At 44.2% G+C, this 16,527-nt stretch overlaps 1 protein-coding gene across 5 annotated transcripts in view; it reads left to right on the forward strand.

The window, feature by feature from the left end:
- LOC139570607 (serum response factor-like) overlaps positions 1–15,700 on the forward strand; it is a 64,599-nt gene extending 48,899 nt beyond the window's left edge. For 2 of the 5 annotated variants that reach the window (XM_071392607.1, XM_071392608.1), the window contains exons 3-8: positions 4,946–5,189; positions 7,941–8,093; positions 8,714–8,815; positions 9,079–9,300; positions 9,702–9,778; positions 10,692–15,700. In XM_071392607.1, coding sequence (XP_071248708.1) covers positions 4,946–5,189; positions 7,941–8,093; positions 8,714–8,815; positions 9,079–9,300; positions 9,702–9,778; positions 10,692–10,787 — 894 coding nt within the window. In that variant the 3' untranslated portion in view covers positions 10,788–15,700. Of the gene's footprint in view, positions 1–4,945; positions 5,190–7,940; positions 8,094–8,713; positions 8,816–9,078; positions 9,301–9,701; positions 9,804–10,691 lie in introns of all 5 variants that reach the window. The other 3 variants (XM_071392610.1, XM_071392611.1, XM_071392609.1) reach the window with 3 other exon arrangements.
- The last annotated feature ends 827 nt before the right edge of the window (positions 15,701–16,527 follow it).

Genomic DNA, 16,527 nt, shown 5'->3' on the forward strand with positions numbered 1-16,527 from the left:
GTTCATCTCTAGGACACAGAACGTGTCTCCTTCCTCAGCGGTATGACGGCTGCGTGGTCCCATGGTGTTTATACCTGCGTACTATTGTTTGTACAGATGAACGTGGTACCTTCAGGCGTTTGGAAATTGCCTGAAGATTTCTTTTGATTTTCCCATGATGTCAAGCAAAGAGGCACTGAGTTTGAAGGTAGGCCTTGAAATACATCCACAGCTACACCTCCAATTGACAAAAATTATGTCAATTAGCCTATCAGAAGCTTCTAAAGCCATGACATAATTTTCTGGAATTTTCCAAGCTGCTTATAGGCACAGGCAACTTAGTGTATGTACTTAGTGTATTCCATTACATTACATTTACATTAAATTTAAGTCATTTAGCAGACGCTCTTATCCAGAGCGACTTACAAATTGGTGCATTCACCTTATGATATCCAGTGGAACAACCACTTTACAATAGTGCATCTAACTCTTTTAAGGGGGGGGGGGTTAGAAGGATTACTTTATCCTATCCTAGGTATTCCTTAAAGAGGTGGGGTTTCAGGTGTCTCCGGAAGGTGGTGATTGACTCCGCTGACCTGGCGTCGTGAGGGAGTTTGTTCCACCATTGGGGTGCCAGAGCAGCGAACAGTTTTGACTGGGCTGAGCGGGAACTGTACTTCCTCAGAGGTAGGGAGGCGAGCAGGCCAGAGGTGGATGAATGCAGTGCCCTTGTTTGGGTGTAGGGCCTGATCAGAGCCTGAAGGTACGGAGGTGCCGTTCCCCTCACAGCTCCGTAGGCAAGCACCATGGTCTTGTAGCGGATGCGAGCTTCAACTGGAAGCCAGTGGAGAGAGCGGAGGAGCGGAGTGACGTGAGAGAACTTGGGAAGGTTGAACACCAGACGGGCTGCGGCATTCTGGATGAGTTATAGGGGTTTAATGGCACAGGCAGGGAGCCCAGCCAACAGCGAGTTGCAGTAATCCCAACGGGAGATGACAAGTGCCTGGATTAGGACCTGCGCCGCTTCCTGTGTGAGGCAGGGTCTTACTCTGCGAATGTTGTAGAGCATGAACCTACAGGAACGGGTCACCGCCTTGATGTTAGTTGAGAACGACAGGGTGTTGTCCAGGATCACGCCAAGGTTCTTAGCACTCTGGGAGGAGGACACAATGGAGTTGTCAACCGTGATGGCGAGATCATGGAACGGGCAGTCCTTCCCCGGGAGGAAGAGCAGCTCCGTCTTGCCGAGGTTCAGCTTGAGGTGGTGATCCGTCATCCACACTGATATGTCTGCCAGACATGCAGAGATGCGATTCGCCACCTGATTATCAGAGGGGGGAAAGGAGAAGATTAATTGTGTGTCGTCTGCATAGCAATGATAGGAGAGACCATGTGAGGATATGACAGAGCCAAGTGACTTGGTGTATAGCGAGAATAGGAGAGGGCCTAGAACAGAGCCCTGGGGGACACCAGTGGTGAGAGCACGTGGTGCGGAGACAGATTCTCGCCACGCCACCTGGTAGGAGCGACCTGTCAGGTAGGACGCAATCCAAGCGTGGGCCGCGCCGGAGATGCCCAACTCGGAGAGGGTGGAGAGGAGGATCTGATGGTTCACAGTATCAAAGGCAGCCGATAGGTCTAGAAGGATGAGAGCAGAGGAGAGAGAGTTAGCTTTAGCAGTGCGGAGCGCCTCCGTGACACAGAGAAGAGCAGTCTCAGTTGAATGACTAGTCTTGAAACCTGACTGATTTGGATCAAGAAGGTCATTCTGAGAGAGATAGCAGGAGAGCTGGCCAAGGACGGCACGTTCAAGAGTTTTGGAGAGAAAAGAAAGAAGGGATACTGGTCTGTAGTTGTTGACATCGGAGGGATCGAGTGTAGTTTTTTTCAGAAGGGGTGCAACTCTCGCTCTCTTGAAGACGGAAGGGACGTAGCCAGCGGTCAAGGATGAGTTGATGAGCGAGGTGAGGTAAGGGAGAAGGTCTCCGGAAATGGTCTGGAGAAGAGAGGAGGGGATAGGGTCAAGCGGGCAGGTTGTTGGGCGGCCGGCCGTCACAAGACGCGAGATTTCATCTGGAGAGAGAGGGGAGAAAGAGGTCAAAGCACAGGGTAGGGCAGTGTGAGCAGAACCAGCGGTGTCGTATGACTTAGCAAACGAGGATCGGATGTCGTCGACCTTCTTTTCAAAATGGTTGACGAAGTCATCCGCAGAGAGGGAGGAGGGGGGGAGGGGGAGGAGGATTCAGGAGGGAGGAGAAGGTGGCAAAGAGCTTCCTAAGGTTAGAGGCAGATGCTTGGAATTTAGAGTGGTAGAAAGTGGCTTTAGCAGCAGAGACAGAAGAGGAGAATGTAGAGAGGAGGGAGTGAAAGGATGCCAGGTCCGCAGGGAGGCGAGTTTTCCTCCATTTCCGCTCGGCTGCCCGGAGCCCTGTTCTGTGAGCTCGCAATGAGTCGTCGAGCCACGGAGCAGGAGGGGAGGACCGAGCCGGCCTGGAGGATAGGGGACATAGAGAGTCAAAGGATGCAGAAAGGGAGGAGAGGAGGGTTGAGGAGGCAGAATCAGGAGATAGGTTGGAGAAGGTTTGAGCAGAGGGAAGAGATGATAGGATGGAAGAGGAGAGAGTAGCGGGGGAGAGAGAGCGAAGGTTGGGACGGCGTGATACCATCCGAGTAGGGGCAGTGTGGGAAGTGTTGGATGAGAGCGATAGGGAAAAGGATACAAGGTAGTGGTCGGAGACTTGGAGGGGAGTTGCAATGAGATTAGTGGAAGAACAGCATCTAGTAAAGATGAGGTCAAGCGTATTGCCTGCCTTGTGAGTAGGGGGGAAGGTGAGAGGGTGAGGTCAAAAGAGGAGAGGAGTGGAAAGAAGGAGGCAGAGAGGAATGAGTCAAAGGTAGACGTGGGGAGGTTAAAGTCACCCAGAACTGTGAGAGGTGAGCCATCCTCAGGAAAGGAACTTATCAAGGCATCAAGCTCATTGATGAACTCTCCAAGGGAACCTGGAGGGCGATAAATGATAAGGATGTTAAGCTTGAAAGGGCTGGTAACTGTGACAGCATGGAATTCAAAGGAGGCGATAGACAGATGGGTCAGGTGAGAAAGAGAGAATGTCCACTTGGGAGAGATGAGGATCCCAGTGCCACCACCCCGCTGACCAGAAGCTCTCGGGGTGTGCGAGAACACGTGGGCAGACGAGGAGAGAGCAGTAGGAGTAGCAGTGTTATCTGTGGTAATCCATGTTTCCGTCAGTGCCAAGAAGTCAAGGGACTGGAGGGAAGCATAGGCTGAGATGAACTCTGCCTTGTTGGCCGCAGATCGGCAGTTCCAGAGGCTGCCGGAGACCTGGAACTCCACGTGGGTCGTGCGCGCTGGGACCACCAGGTTAGAGTGGCAGCGGCCACGCGGTGTGAAGCGTTTGTATGGTCTGTGCAGAGAGGAGAGAAGAGGGATAGACAGACACATAGTTGACAGGCTACAGAAGAGGCTACGCTAATGCAAAGGAGAATGGAATGACAAGTGGACTACACGTCTCGAATGTTCAGAAAGTTAAGCTTACGTTGCAAAAAATCTTATTGACTAAAATGATACAGTACTGCTGGCTGGTTAAGTAGGCTAGCTAGCAGTGGCTGCGTTGTTGACTTTGTTTGAAAGTGTAGCTGGCTAGGTAACCTCGATAACTGGCTAGGTAACCTCGATAACCTCGATAATTACTCTAAACTACACAATTATCTTGGATACAAAGACAGCAAAGACAACTATGTAGCTAGCTAACACTACACTAATCAAGTCGTTCCGTTGTAATGTAATAGTTTCTACAGTGCTGCTATTCGGTAGAAGTTGGCTAGCTGGCTAGCTAGCAGTGTTGACTAGGTAGGAGAACGGCGGCGCGGCGGACGAAAATAGCTGGCTAGCTAACCTCGATAATTACTCTAAACTACACAATTCCCACTGGAATTGTGATACAGTGAATTATGAGTGAAATCATCTGTCTGTAAACAATTGTTAAAAATTACTTGTGTCATGCGCAAAGTAGTCCTAACCGACTTGCCATAACTATAGTTTGTTAACAAGAAATCTGTTGAAAAACGAGTTTTAATGACTCCAACCTAAGTGTATGTAAACTTCTGACTTTAACTGTACATACGTACATACATACATACATACTGTTGGGTTCTTATTTTTCAGAGTAAATAACCCACGGACACTAGAGAAGCTTTATCCAAGTTTATTCTTCCCAAAGGTTCTGTACAGCTGAAAACAGACAGCAAAAGATTTCAGACTTCACAGTTTATATGCATCCTACTTAAGACGCTCCCCTTTCTCTCCAATCCTTACATTTTATGGTTCTACAGAAGCTAATAAAGAGGGTAACAGGATTCCAAACATTTATTACTCTCTTAAGATAATCTGTCCTCACCTCCTGACCTCAACCCCTCTTTCATCTAATACACAGATGTCCATCTGTCTCCCCTGTATCAACACATCGCTCTCCTCTCCTCCATCAAACACATTCCAAAGCCTTCTTTCTTCTGAGAACCATTAACTTCTAACATAAACCAGTCTCTTTAATTTCCTATCATTCATTTAATATCTCAATGTTCAAAGTTTAGCCGATTCCAACCATACATACATACATACATACATACATACATACATACATACATACATACATACATACAATATATTAAAGGGGGGAAATGGCTACCTGCTGAGAACATAGGGCTGAGAGTAAATCAATGGTAATTGCTTGGCTATGAACTTCCTCTCTACCCCACTTGCTCTAGTGAATAGTGCTGTCATGGGCTTGGTTTGTTCAATAAAATATGTCTGTCAGTAATTGAGTTAGTCAGTAAGTCCAGTGGATAAGAGCCAAAAAAACACAAAATGTTTGCACTTTCTGATGGAAGCATGAAACTGCTATTTTGACAGCCCCACTCATAATTCATATTTTCCCTCCTTTCCCAGGACCAGCTAAAGCCTGCGTTCACGGTGGCCAGTCTCCCGGGCACCACCAGTTCCCACGCGCCCACGGCCCCCACCACCTCCACCAGCATGCAGGTAAGCAGCGGGCCCTCCTTCCCAATTACCAACTACCTGGCGCCTGTCTCGGCCAGCAGCAACGTCAATGCCAACGGCACCATCCTCAAGACCACTGGTTCCTCCGGAGGGCAGGTCATGCAGCTGCCCAGCGGCTTCACCTTCATGTCAGGTAACTATAGCTATGCTATGCTATACTTTAATAAAAAATACTATGCTATGCTGTACTATACCATACCAGTCAGCATCCAGGGTCATGTTTTGACATTTTTTGCAACAGAAAATGAAAATGAGTGCCTATATTCTTCTGCTTGGTGGCTAAAGGAGAAAACTCACCAGACCAAATATTCGTCTGTACAGTAGGGGGCCATTCGTTAATGAACACAACCCATTTCTAAGGAGAAACTCATACCATTTAATGCAGTTTGTTTGTTTACTGGGATACATAGACATCATTCTCTACAATGGAGTTGGTGTTCACCGGGGTCAACTCTTTGTGACACTTGTGTACCATGCTTGTGTGTCACTCAAGAGTGTTAGTTCTTCACAGACCTGGGTTCAAATACTTTTTTAAGTATCTAAATTACTTTCACATATATTTCAAAGTAAGTATTTGGATATTTTTTCTTAAAAAATACAAGTAGTTGAATATTTGGAAATGTATTCGGAAATACACTTGGTAAGTATTGGCATGTATTTGAAAATACTCAAATACAGACAAGTACATTTTTTAATACAAACATTGAAATATTCCCATGCATTTGAACCCAGGTCTGTTTGGTCCTAGGGGTATTTCAATTGTATTTGGAAACAAGTATTTGAAAAAAGTTTCAAATAATATTTATAGGAAATATTTCAAAATACTTCAAATAGAAGTGTGTAATTCTGCTAAATGATTTAAAAATACTCAAACAGAAAATAAGTATGTAAAATACAAATACTTAAATAAGCGTGTATTTGAATCCAGGTCTGGTTGTCGACATACATTTTTTTTTGCTTTGTCATTATGGGGTATTGTGTGTAGATTGATGAGGAGGAAAAAATTATTGAATCCATTTTAGAATAAGGCTGTAACATAACAAAATGTGGAAAAAGTCAAGGGGTCTGAACACTTTCCGAATGCACTGTATAGCAAATCCTGTTACAAGGGGCACCTCTGTCTAGATAGATACTGTAGCTTTTCTGGCGCGATGTGATGTAATGAGGGGCCACGCCTGGTTCCTCAACACTGTCTGAGCCGGGGCTCCATGAAGTAGGACTAAATAATAATCTCAGCACTAGCTGCCCAATATTCATTGAATATTCATTACTAATTATAGGGAGAGCTCGGCAGCCCTCTCCACGATGGCCATTGTGTTGGACCTTCCAATTATTCCTCTATTACAATGGAAATCAAAGGCAGGAGCTGCTGAGCCCATAGATGTAGACGTTTCCTTCCTGGATACTGGTGTTTTGTTATACATGTAAAACATAGCCAAACTGAGAGGACTTCCTGGAGATGTGAAATGCGCCATAAGTTAAACAGTTGATGTGGAGACGCAAGTCACGCTACTACAACGAACCACCTTGAGGTCATAATTGCTACCAAAGGTGCTTCAACAAAGTACTAAGTACCTATATAAATAAGGTATTTCAGTTTTTTGTTTAAAAAAATAAAAAACATTATAAAAAAAAAACATAATAACTTTGTCATTATAGGGTATTGTGTATAGATTTATGAGGAACATTTTTTATTTAATCAATTTTAGAATAAGGCTATAATGTAACAAAATGTGGAAAAAGTGAAGGGGTCTGAATGCTTTCCGAATGCACTGTATATCGCATACCAGGCGGTGTCAGAGGAAGGCCCTAAATATTGCCAAAGACTCCAGCCACCCTAGTCATAGACTGTTCTCTCTGCTACCGCACAGCAAGCGGTACTGGAGCACCAAGTCTAGGTCCAAGAGACTTCTAAACAGCTTCTACCCCCAAGCCATAAGACTCCTGAACATCTAGTCAAATTGCTACCCAGACTATTCACATTGCTCCCCCCTCCCCTCTCCACACCACTGCCACTCTCTGTTTTCATCTATGCACAGTCACTTTAATTAATTAACTCTACCTACATGTACATACTACCTCAACTAACCGGTGCCCCCGCACATTGACTCTGTACCGACATCCCCTGTATATATTGTTATTTTTTAATTTCTCTTATTCTTATCTGTATTTTTTTTAACTGCACTGTCGGTTAGGGGCTCGTAAGAAAGCATTTCACTGTAAGGTCTACCTACACCTGTTGTATACGGCGCATGTGACTAATACAATTTGATTTGTATATATTCTGGTTCAGAGTTTTGAAAACTTTGTAATATAAGCTGGCTGTCGCCTTTATCAAGGAGTCTTTGATTTTGTATATTTGCATAGCCATGAATTCATTGTATTACTCTCACTGGAATATTGATATTAAAATAGGTAAAATCAGTACAGGAGGTCCAGGTCTCTTACAACTATGCAATACTGGGCAATAACCACCTTAGCTTAGAAAGTCTTATGTCATGTAGTGGTGCAGTCACTGACGGTAAGGTATTACCCTTGTTGTTGTTGGGTGAAGTCTGTATGTAGTGACAGTGTGGCTGAAGCTGTAGCTAGTTGAGGTAGCAGATCTTTCTTCCCATCTCTCTTTTCTCTCCCATTATGACAGCAGGCTGAAGGGCAGCTTGGGAGCCTCTCTCTCCCTTTCCCCCACTCTCTTTGCACCACCTGTCTGGTACATGACCAGTGCCAGGTGGAACAACATACTACTTTAAAAAAAAAAACTCTGTTGAAATCTCAAACCCTAATAGCGCAACTAAAGAACCTGTCGATGGACCATATGACCAAGTGTGGCTATGCAACACCCTCCCCCTGTTTAACTCTTCCTTTTCTCCTCTCCATCCTGCAGCAGGCACTCCGCTCCCCCCCGGCACCCCCACCATTCCTCTCAGCCAGCTGCACCAGCACTCCTTGGCCATCCAGGGACAGACGCTCACCTCATCGCAACTGACACAGCAGGGCCAGCAGGCCGTCTTCCGCTTTCCCACTGCAGTCTCCCTAGGTCAGTCAGTCTGTCGAGAGAAAATAAGAGACTAGTCTGTGTCTGCCTGGAGACTAGTCTGTCTGTTGAGAGAGAAGTCTTGCACACCGTTAGAGCCTGGCGCAGTCCAGTCAGTGTGGTGCTGGGTGTAAGATGTGCGCTACAGAAACACAGGGCCCTTTTCCTCCCCTTCCTATATCAATGGGTAAGCAGGCATCCCGTAGCTCTGTAAGACAAGGCCCCGGCCCCAGTTGTGTTTTTTGAGATTCATGGGATGATATGTCTTGAGGGCTTTATAAAATACATTTGATTGTAAGAGGGGGGAATTGGGTTACTACATATTTCCAAAAAGAGCTAGTATTTATCTTTCATTTGTGCGGATGTAGTTACTCATGTTCTGATTTGTGCGCCGGGAAAGAATAGGGAGACTAGTCTGTCTGTGGCTGCAGAGGGGATGTACAATGGATAACAGGCATGAGGCAGGCATGAACTTTAGCTGATTATACGTAGGTGTATGAAACCATGTCCAAAACTGTATGGGTCGAACTTGTAATATTCTTATAATTTATGTGTTCTGACATTAAGATAGAATAGTGTACAGGTGAGTGAGCAGGTGTTTGGTGTTGCCTGTTCTCCTCCAGGGGGAGGGATGACCCAGCAGCTGCAGGCCATCCAGGTGCACCCCACCACACATGCCAACGACAGCAGCTCGGAGATCTCCCAGACCTCCTCTGTCTCCACTGGTAACTATCCTTTGATTAACACAGCGCTGTAAAACTCTGGTTATGTGTGAGAAGCTGTAGCCATAGTCTAACTTAACCCTAACGTATCTCTCTGAGTGAGCTGAGTGGGTGGAAGGTTGTAGTCTACAATACTGTTATGAGGAGTCAACTATGGTTGAACAGAATGGACTTTATCCTCAGTGATACAGTGCCATCTGGTGGGCAATGTCTCTTATAAACTCATCTTTCTTTGTCTCACACACTTTCTTTTCTACTCCTTCCAGCGACCATCGTCACATCGTCAGTGCCCACATCTATGGCGGGTCACATGATGTACACCAGCCCCCATACAGTGATGTATGCGTCCACGCCCACGCTGACCGATGGTGGCCTGGCTGTGCTCAACACCTTTTCCCAGGGCCCCTCGGCCATGCAGGTGTCCCATGGACAGTGCCAGGACACAGGTGAGACCACGCTAGACTACAGTAGGCTACGCTGGGACACAGGTGAGACTACATCAGTCATGGGTTAATGGGGGACACCAGGGAGGGGGAGGTTGATTGATGTATGAATTAGACCTGGGTTCAATTAGTATTTTTTTCTTTACAATATTTTTAGTTGGGCAGATTGAGCTTGGAACTTTCAAAATGCTCCCATTCCAGGCAGGCTCAATCAAGTGCTCAAAAGATGAAAACGCATACTATTTGAACCCAGGTCTGTTATGAATATAGCTACAGTCAGGACGTTGATTATGACAGGCTAGTGAGTTTGACCCTGACCAAAAGTGGGGTGGTATACCTTACACACTATGCACATAGTGTCTGTATATATATTCAGTGATAAAATGTTAGTTTAGATGAGAGTGCTGTGTTCTTCATGTTGTTTGTGTCCGTCTCTCTCTGGCTAGGTGCTGTCCCTCAGGTATTCCTTACGGCACCCTCGGGCACCATGCAGATCCCAGTCTCGGCAGTGCAGCTACACCCAGTACGGCAAGACCTACATTTTACAAGTGAAACTCTCATATTCTATCTGCAACCAGCATGCCACTGACCTGCACTAATGCATCCGGACAGAGCACTGTCTTCTCACTGTGGAGGGATAGGGTTTGGCCTGCCTCCTGTACTGTTACTGTATGTGGATGATATAGTCCTATGACATTTGGACAACACGTGTGACACAAGCAAAACCATATGTTATTTGGAAGACTTGTTTTGTTACTATAATTGAGAAAGTCATGCAAGATTGAGATTGTTTTTGTTTGTGAATGACTCAAGTTTAGGAACAGAATATAAGCCATTGTGTTTCAAGAGCCCTAGTTAGAGTACAATAGTGACACTGTAACAACACAAATGACCAAACTTGTGCAAAGTGATTCTTTTAGAAAAGGCTTTCTTATCTAAAAGAGTTTATTTAAGTTAGTAAATTTCATGTCAATAATTTGGTGCTTATACGCAGCAGGGTTGGAGTCTATTCCATTTCAATTCCAGCCAATTCAGGATATTCTCTTAAGTGAATTAAGATCAAATTCGTATTTACAGTGAAGGCCTGGCAAGAGGCAAAAGGGACTGAAAAACACAACAATGTTAGACAAAACGGACAACACAGACCGAAGAAACTGGCAACAGCACAAATACAGCAGCAAAAAAACAGTGTATGTGTGCAGGCGTGCGGGTGGTATCAATGCTTTTCAATAAGGAAAAATTGTCATTTGAATTTGGTTTAATTCATGAATTTACAGGAATGGAATTGAAATGAAATTGACCTTAACCTTGTTAGGCAGTAGTATTGTGTGACAGAAGTCTACTCAACAATCACAAATTAAAGCATGCAAAGTGGAACCGTGCTGAGCGTAGAGGTCTTCAGTGGCGCATGCTGACGTTGATGTGTTGTGTTGCAGATGGTGATTAGTCAGAAGTCGAGGCACAGCAGCAGTAACCTGACAGAGCTGCAGATGGTCAACCTGGACACCACACAGAGTGCTAAGAACGACTGACAGACAAACGCATGAAAACCGGCCAAATAGACAAAGACTCTCTATTTATTGATGCCTTAGCACTTCATTTTACACCTCTGTTGCTTTACAGTACAATACTGTAAGTAAACAGTCCATTCGGAAAGTATTCAGACCCCTTGACTTGTTCCACATTTTGATACGTTACAGCCTTATTCTAAAATTGATTCAATTGTTTGATTCAATTCAACAGTCTACACACAATAGCCCACAATGACAAAGCAAAAACAGGATTTTAGAAATGTTTACACATTTATTACAAATTAAAAACTGAAATATCAAAAGTTTGGGGTCACTTTGTAATTTCCTTGTTTTCCATGAAAACATACATGAAATGAGTTGTAAAATGAATAGGAAATATAGTCAAGACGTTGACACGGTTATAAATAATGATTTTTAATTGTGTCCTTCAAACTTTGCTTTCATCAAAGAATCCTTTTGCAGCAATTACAGCCTTGCAGACCTTTGGCATTCTAGTTGTCAATTTGTTGAGGTAATCTGAAGAGATTTCACCTCATTCTTCCTGAAGCACCTCCCACAAATTGGATTGGCTTGATGGGCACTTCTTACGTACCATACTGTCAAGCTGCTCCCACAACATCTCAATATGGTTGCGATCCGGTGACTGTGCTTGCCACTCCATTATAGACAGAATACCAGCTGACTGCTTCTCCCTAAATAGCTCTTGCATGGTTTGGAGCTGTGCTTGGGGTCATTGTCCTGTTGTAGGAGGAAATTGGCTCCAATTAAGCGCTGTACACAGGGTATGGCATGGCGTTGCAAAATGGAGTGATAGCCTTCCTTCTTCAAGATCCCTTTTACCCTGTACAAATCTCCTACTTTACCACCACCAAAGCACCCCCAGACCATCACATTGCCCCCACGATTCTTGACAGATGGCGTCAAGCAGTCCTCCAGCATATTTTCATTTTTTCTGCATCTCACGAATGTTCTCTGTGATCCGAACACCTCAAACTTAGATTCGTCTGTCCATAACACTTTTTTCCAATCTTCCTCTGTCCAGTGTCTGTGCTCTTTTGCCCATCTTAATATTTTATTTTTATTGGCCAGTCTGAGAGGTGGCTTTTTCTTTACAACTCTGCCTAGAAGGCCAGCATCCCGGAGTCGCCTCTTCACTGTTGACGTTGAGACTGGTGTTTTGCGGGTACTATTTAATAAAGCTGGACTTGTGAGGTGTCTGTTTCTCAAACTAGACACTCTAATATACTTGTCCTCTTGCTCAGTTGTGCACTGGGGCCTCCCACTCCTCTTTCTATTCTGGTTAGAGCCAGTTTGCGCTGTACTGTGAAGGGAGTAGTTCACAGCGTTGTACGAGATCTTCAGTTTCTTGGCGATTTCTCGCATGGAATAGCCTTAATTTCTCAGAACAAGAACAGACTGACGAGTTTCAGAAGAAAGTTCTTTGTTTTCTGTCCATTTTGAGCCTGTAATCGAACCCACAAATGCTGATGCTCCAGATACTCAACTAGTCTAAAGAAGGCACGTTTTATTGCTTCTTTAATCAGGACAACAGTTTCAGCTGTGCTAACATAATTGAAAAAGGGTTTTCTAATGATCAATTAGCCTTTTAAAATGATAAACTTGGATTAGCTAACACAATGTGCCATTGGAACACAGGAGTGATGTTTGCTGATAATGGGCCTTTGTACGAGCTATGTAGATATTCCATATCTATATTATATTCAATACAAAATCAGCCGTTTCCAGCTACAATAGTCATTTACAACATTAACAATTTCTACACTGTATTTCTGATAAATGTTATGTTATTTTAATGGACAAAAAAGTAGCTTTTCTTTCAAAAACAAGGACATTTCTCAGTAACCCCAAACTTTTGTATGGTAGTGTAACTATTCAGAATCTTTACTCAGTACTTTGTTGAAGCATCTTTGGCAGTGATTACAGCCTCGAGTCTTCCTGGGTATGACACTACAAGCTTGGCACACCTGTATTTGGAGAGTATCTCCCATTCTTCCCCACAGATCCTCTCAAGATCCTCCCATTTTCCCCATCCAACCTCTGTCACAGCTATTTTCAGGTCATACCATTTTCAGGTCTCTCCAGAGATGTTCGATTGGGTTCAAGTCCGTGCTCTGGCTGGGCCACTCAAGGACATTCAGAGACTTGTCCCGAAGCCACTCTTGCGTTGTCTTGGCTGTGTGCTTTGGGTCGTTGTCCTGTTGGAAGGTGAACCTTCACCGCAGTCTGATGTCCTGAACACTCTGGAGCAGGTTTTCATCAACAATCTCTCTGTACTTTTCTACGTTTATCTTTGCCTCGATCCTGACTAGTCTCCCAGTCCCTGCCGCTGAAAAACATCCCCACTGCATGATGCTGCCACCACCATGCTTCACCGTAGGGATGGTGCAAGGTTTCCTCCAGAGGTGATACTTGGCATTCAGGCCAAATAGTTCAATCTTGGTTTCATCAGACCAGAGAATCTTGTTTCTCATGGTCTGAGAGTCCTTTGGGTGCCATTTGGCAAAGTCCAAGTGGGCTGTCATGTTCCTTTTACTGAGGAGTGATTTCAGTCTGGCCATTCTACCATACAGGCCTGATTGGTGGAGTGCTGCAGAGATGGTTGTCCTTCTGGAAGGTTCTCCCATCTCCACAGAGGAACTCTGGAGCTCTGTCAGAGTGACCATTGGGTTCTTGTTCACCTCGCTGACAATGGCCCTTCTCCCCTAATTGTTCAGTTTGGCTGGGCGGCCAGCTCTAGGAAGAGTCTTGGTGCTTCCAAACTTCTTCAATTTAAGAGTGATGGAGGCCACTGTATTTTTGGGGACCTTCAATGCGGCAACATTTTTTGGTTCCCTTCCCCAGATCTGTGCCAAAAAAGGTCCCGAGATCCTGTCTCAGAGCTCTACAGAGCTCATGGCTTGGTTTTTGTTCTGATAATTCACTGTCAACTGTGGGACCTTATATAGACAGGTGTGTGCCTTTCCAAATCATGTCCAATCAAATGAATTTACCACAGGTGGTCTCCAAGTTGTAGAAACATCTCAAGGATGATCAATGTTAACAGGATGCACCTGAGCTCAATTTCGTGTCTCATAGCAAAGGGTCTGCATATTTAGGTAAATATGGTATTTCATTTTTTTTTTTCAGTTTTCGCTTTGTCATTATGGGTTATTGTTTATAGATTGATGGAAAATGTTTATTTTATTCGTTTTAGAATAAGGCTGTAATGTAACAAAATGTGGAAAAAGTCAAGGGGTCTGAATACTTTCCGAAAGCACTGTACACACGCACGGAAGGGTGTGTGTTGTTAACCCTTGTATGTTAGTAGATGTTTGAAAAAACATATGTATTCATTCACTAAAGCATAGGAAGGAATTGAGGTTTCACTACATCCCCTTTTCTATTGGGTGTTTTTTCTTTTTGTTTATCTTTTTTTGGAAGATCTGTAAGTAATTGCCATGTGAACACGATGCAGGTGCTGCAGCTTCACACGTCAGCCAAAGATACATTAATTGTCTGAATGTTTGTGCGTTTGTGTGTGGGGTTGCAAGAGTGGGATTTATAAATGGGTGGGGAATGCAGGACATTGAGGTTAAAGACATTTGGAAATGTACATAATTATTTTTTAAATTGAATCAAATTGTATTTTTAGCCTGTTTGTGCGATGGCATGTAGTTGTTTTCTATTTAGTTGTTTTGTGTGTGTGTGTATATATATATATATATGCAACTAATTTGCATATAAATAAATTATTTACACACTATGTATGTAAATTAATGTAATATTCGTGCATATTATGTTGATTTATATATGCGGATGGGAATTGACATCCAGAACAATTTATTATTTTCAAGTCGTGCAAAGACGCTGGATATTTGTTGACGTTTTCCATTTTGACATCTGAGGGGTATTTCTTAAAGCAGGATTAACGAGTTGGCTAAACCTTACTAAATAAAAGTCTGAAACAGCCACTTACTGGACTTCCTGCTTGATCTGTAATGAGTAGTATTTTGATTTCAATAACTATTTTTACATTAATTTATGAATCTTGAAAAGTAGGATAAACTTGAAACGGGCATGATAAAAATGTATAATATAAATAATGAGCTTGTTAGATAATGTAATGATCCTGCGTTGTGAAATACAAACCAGCTTGTGCCAAACTGACAATGATAGTGGTGAAGAAGTGCATTTTCCCTTGTGACGAATTCTTTCTAGAGTGATCCACAATGACCCCTTGCCTTGCTGAAGGACTGCGTCTACTGCTGCCTGTATGGCCATGTAGGCTACTGTTATGTTCTCTAATCAGGGCAGATGTGAGCAGGACACTGGCAAGCTCCTGTGTAGAGGTATTCACAGGTCCAAAAAGTTGGACCCGGACCCGAGGGCAATCAGAACCGACCAGAATGGACCCGATAATTAAAAATAAATGGGGACCCGGATACGAGAACAATCAGACTGAACCCGAATGGACCAGAGGACAACTCGACCTAGACCCGACCGGAGTACCACTGAAGTATCCCATGTGCATTTTACCAGTAAGCATATGGTCTCGTGAGTCTTTTCAAGTACCCCCTGTGGCTAGGCCAAGTACCCCCAGGAGTCCTTGTACCCCTGGTTGGGAACCACTGCTATAGGCTATGCAGAGCAGTGGTCGCATCTATCAGCTGTAGTTACATAGACCCGAGACCCGATAACAATTAAACAGGACCAGAGGGACAAGTTAGAATTTCAAATCCGAACCCAATAGGGCCCGGGGCGGGGTTCTGGTATATTGGGCCCACACGGACCTGTGACCACCTCTACTCCTGTGCCGTTTAAGAGTTAGACATAATGCCAAGATAAAACGCTGACATTTTCAATGGTTTTCTGCTATTCTCATAAACTGAAATAAAAAGGGTCTATCCACGTTCTATAGGTGTCACTACTGTATGATGGGTTTGTTAGTGTCCTTTTAACCACACCTGGGTTCAGGTATTATACATAGTATCTTTCAAATACTTTAAGCATTTGCGTTAGCCTGTCTGGAGTGCTAGGTGGGAGTGCTTTGCACTTTTGGGACTTTTCTATTGGTTCCATCGCAACAGGCAAGCTCCCTCAAGCACAACTTAAGTATTTGAAATGACTTCAAATAGTGTTTGGACCCAGGTCTGCTTATACAGTAACATGGTTAATCAATCAGTCTGTCATTGTATTGCCTCTGGACCATTTACATTTCATAGCCAAAAGTAGGTCGACATCCCTTCAAATTAGTGGATTCGACTATTTCCGACACACCCATTGCTGACAGGCGTATTAAATCGAGCACACAGCCATGAAATCTCCATAGACAAACATTGGCAGTAGAATGGCCCGCATTGAATAGCTCAGTGACTTTCAATGTGGCACCATCATAGGATGCCACCTTTACAAGTCAATTCATCAAATATCTGCCCTGCTAGAGCTGCCCGGTCAATTGTAAGTGCTGTTATTGTGAGGTGGAAAAGTCTAGGAGCAACAACGGCTCAGTTGCTAAGTGGTAGGCCACAGAAGCTCACAGAATGGGACCTCCGAGTGCTGAAGCGTGTAGCGCATAAAAATCGTCTGTCCTCAGTTGCAACACTCACTACCGAGTTCCAAACTGCCTCAGCACAAGAACGGTTTGTCGGGAGCTTCATAAAATGGGTTTCCATGGCCGAGCAGCCGCACACAAGCCTAAGATCACCATGCGCAATGCTGAGCATCGACTGGCGTGGTGTAA

This window comes from Salvelinus alpinus, chromosome 3, assembly GCF_045679555.1.
Source record: "Salvelinus alpinus chromosome 3, SLU_Salpinus.1, whole genome shotgun sequence".
NCBI lineage: Eukaryota > Metazoa > Chordata > Actinopteri > Salmoniformes > Salmonidae > Salvelinus > Salvelinus alpinus.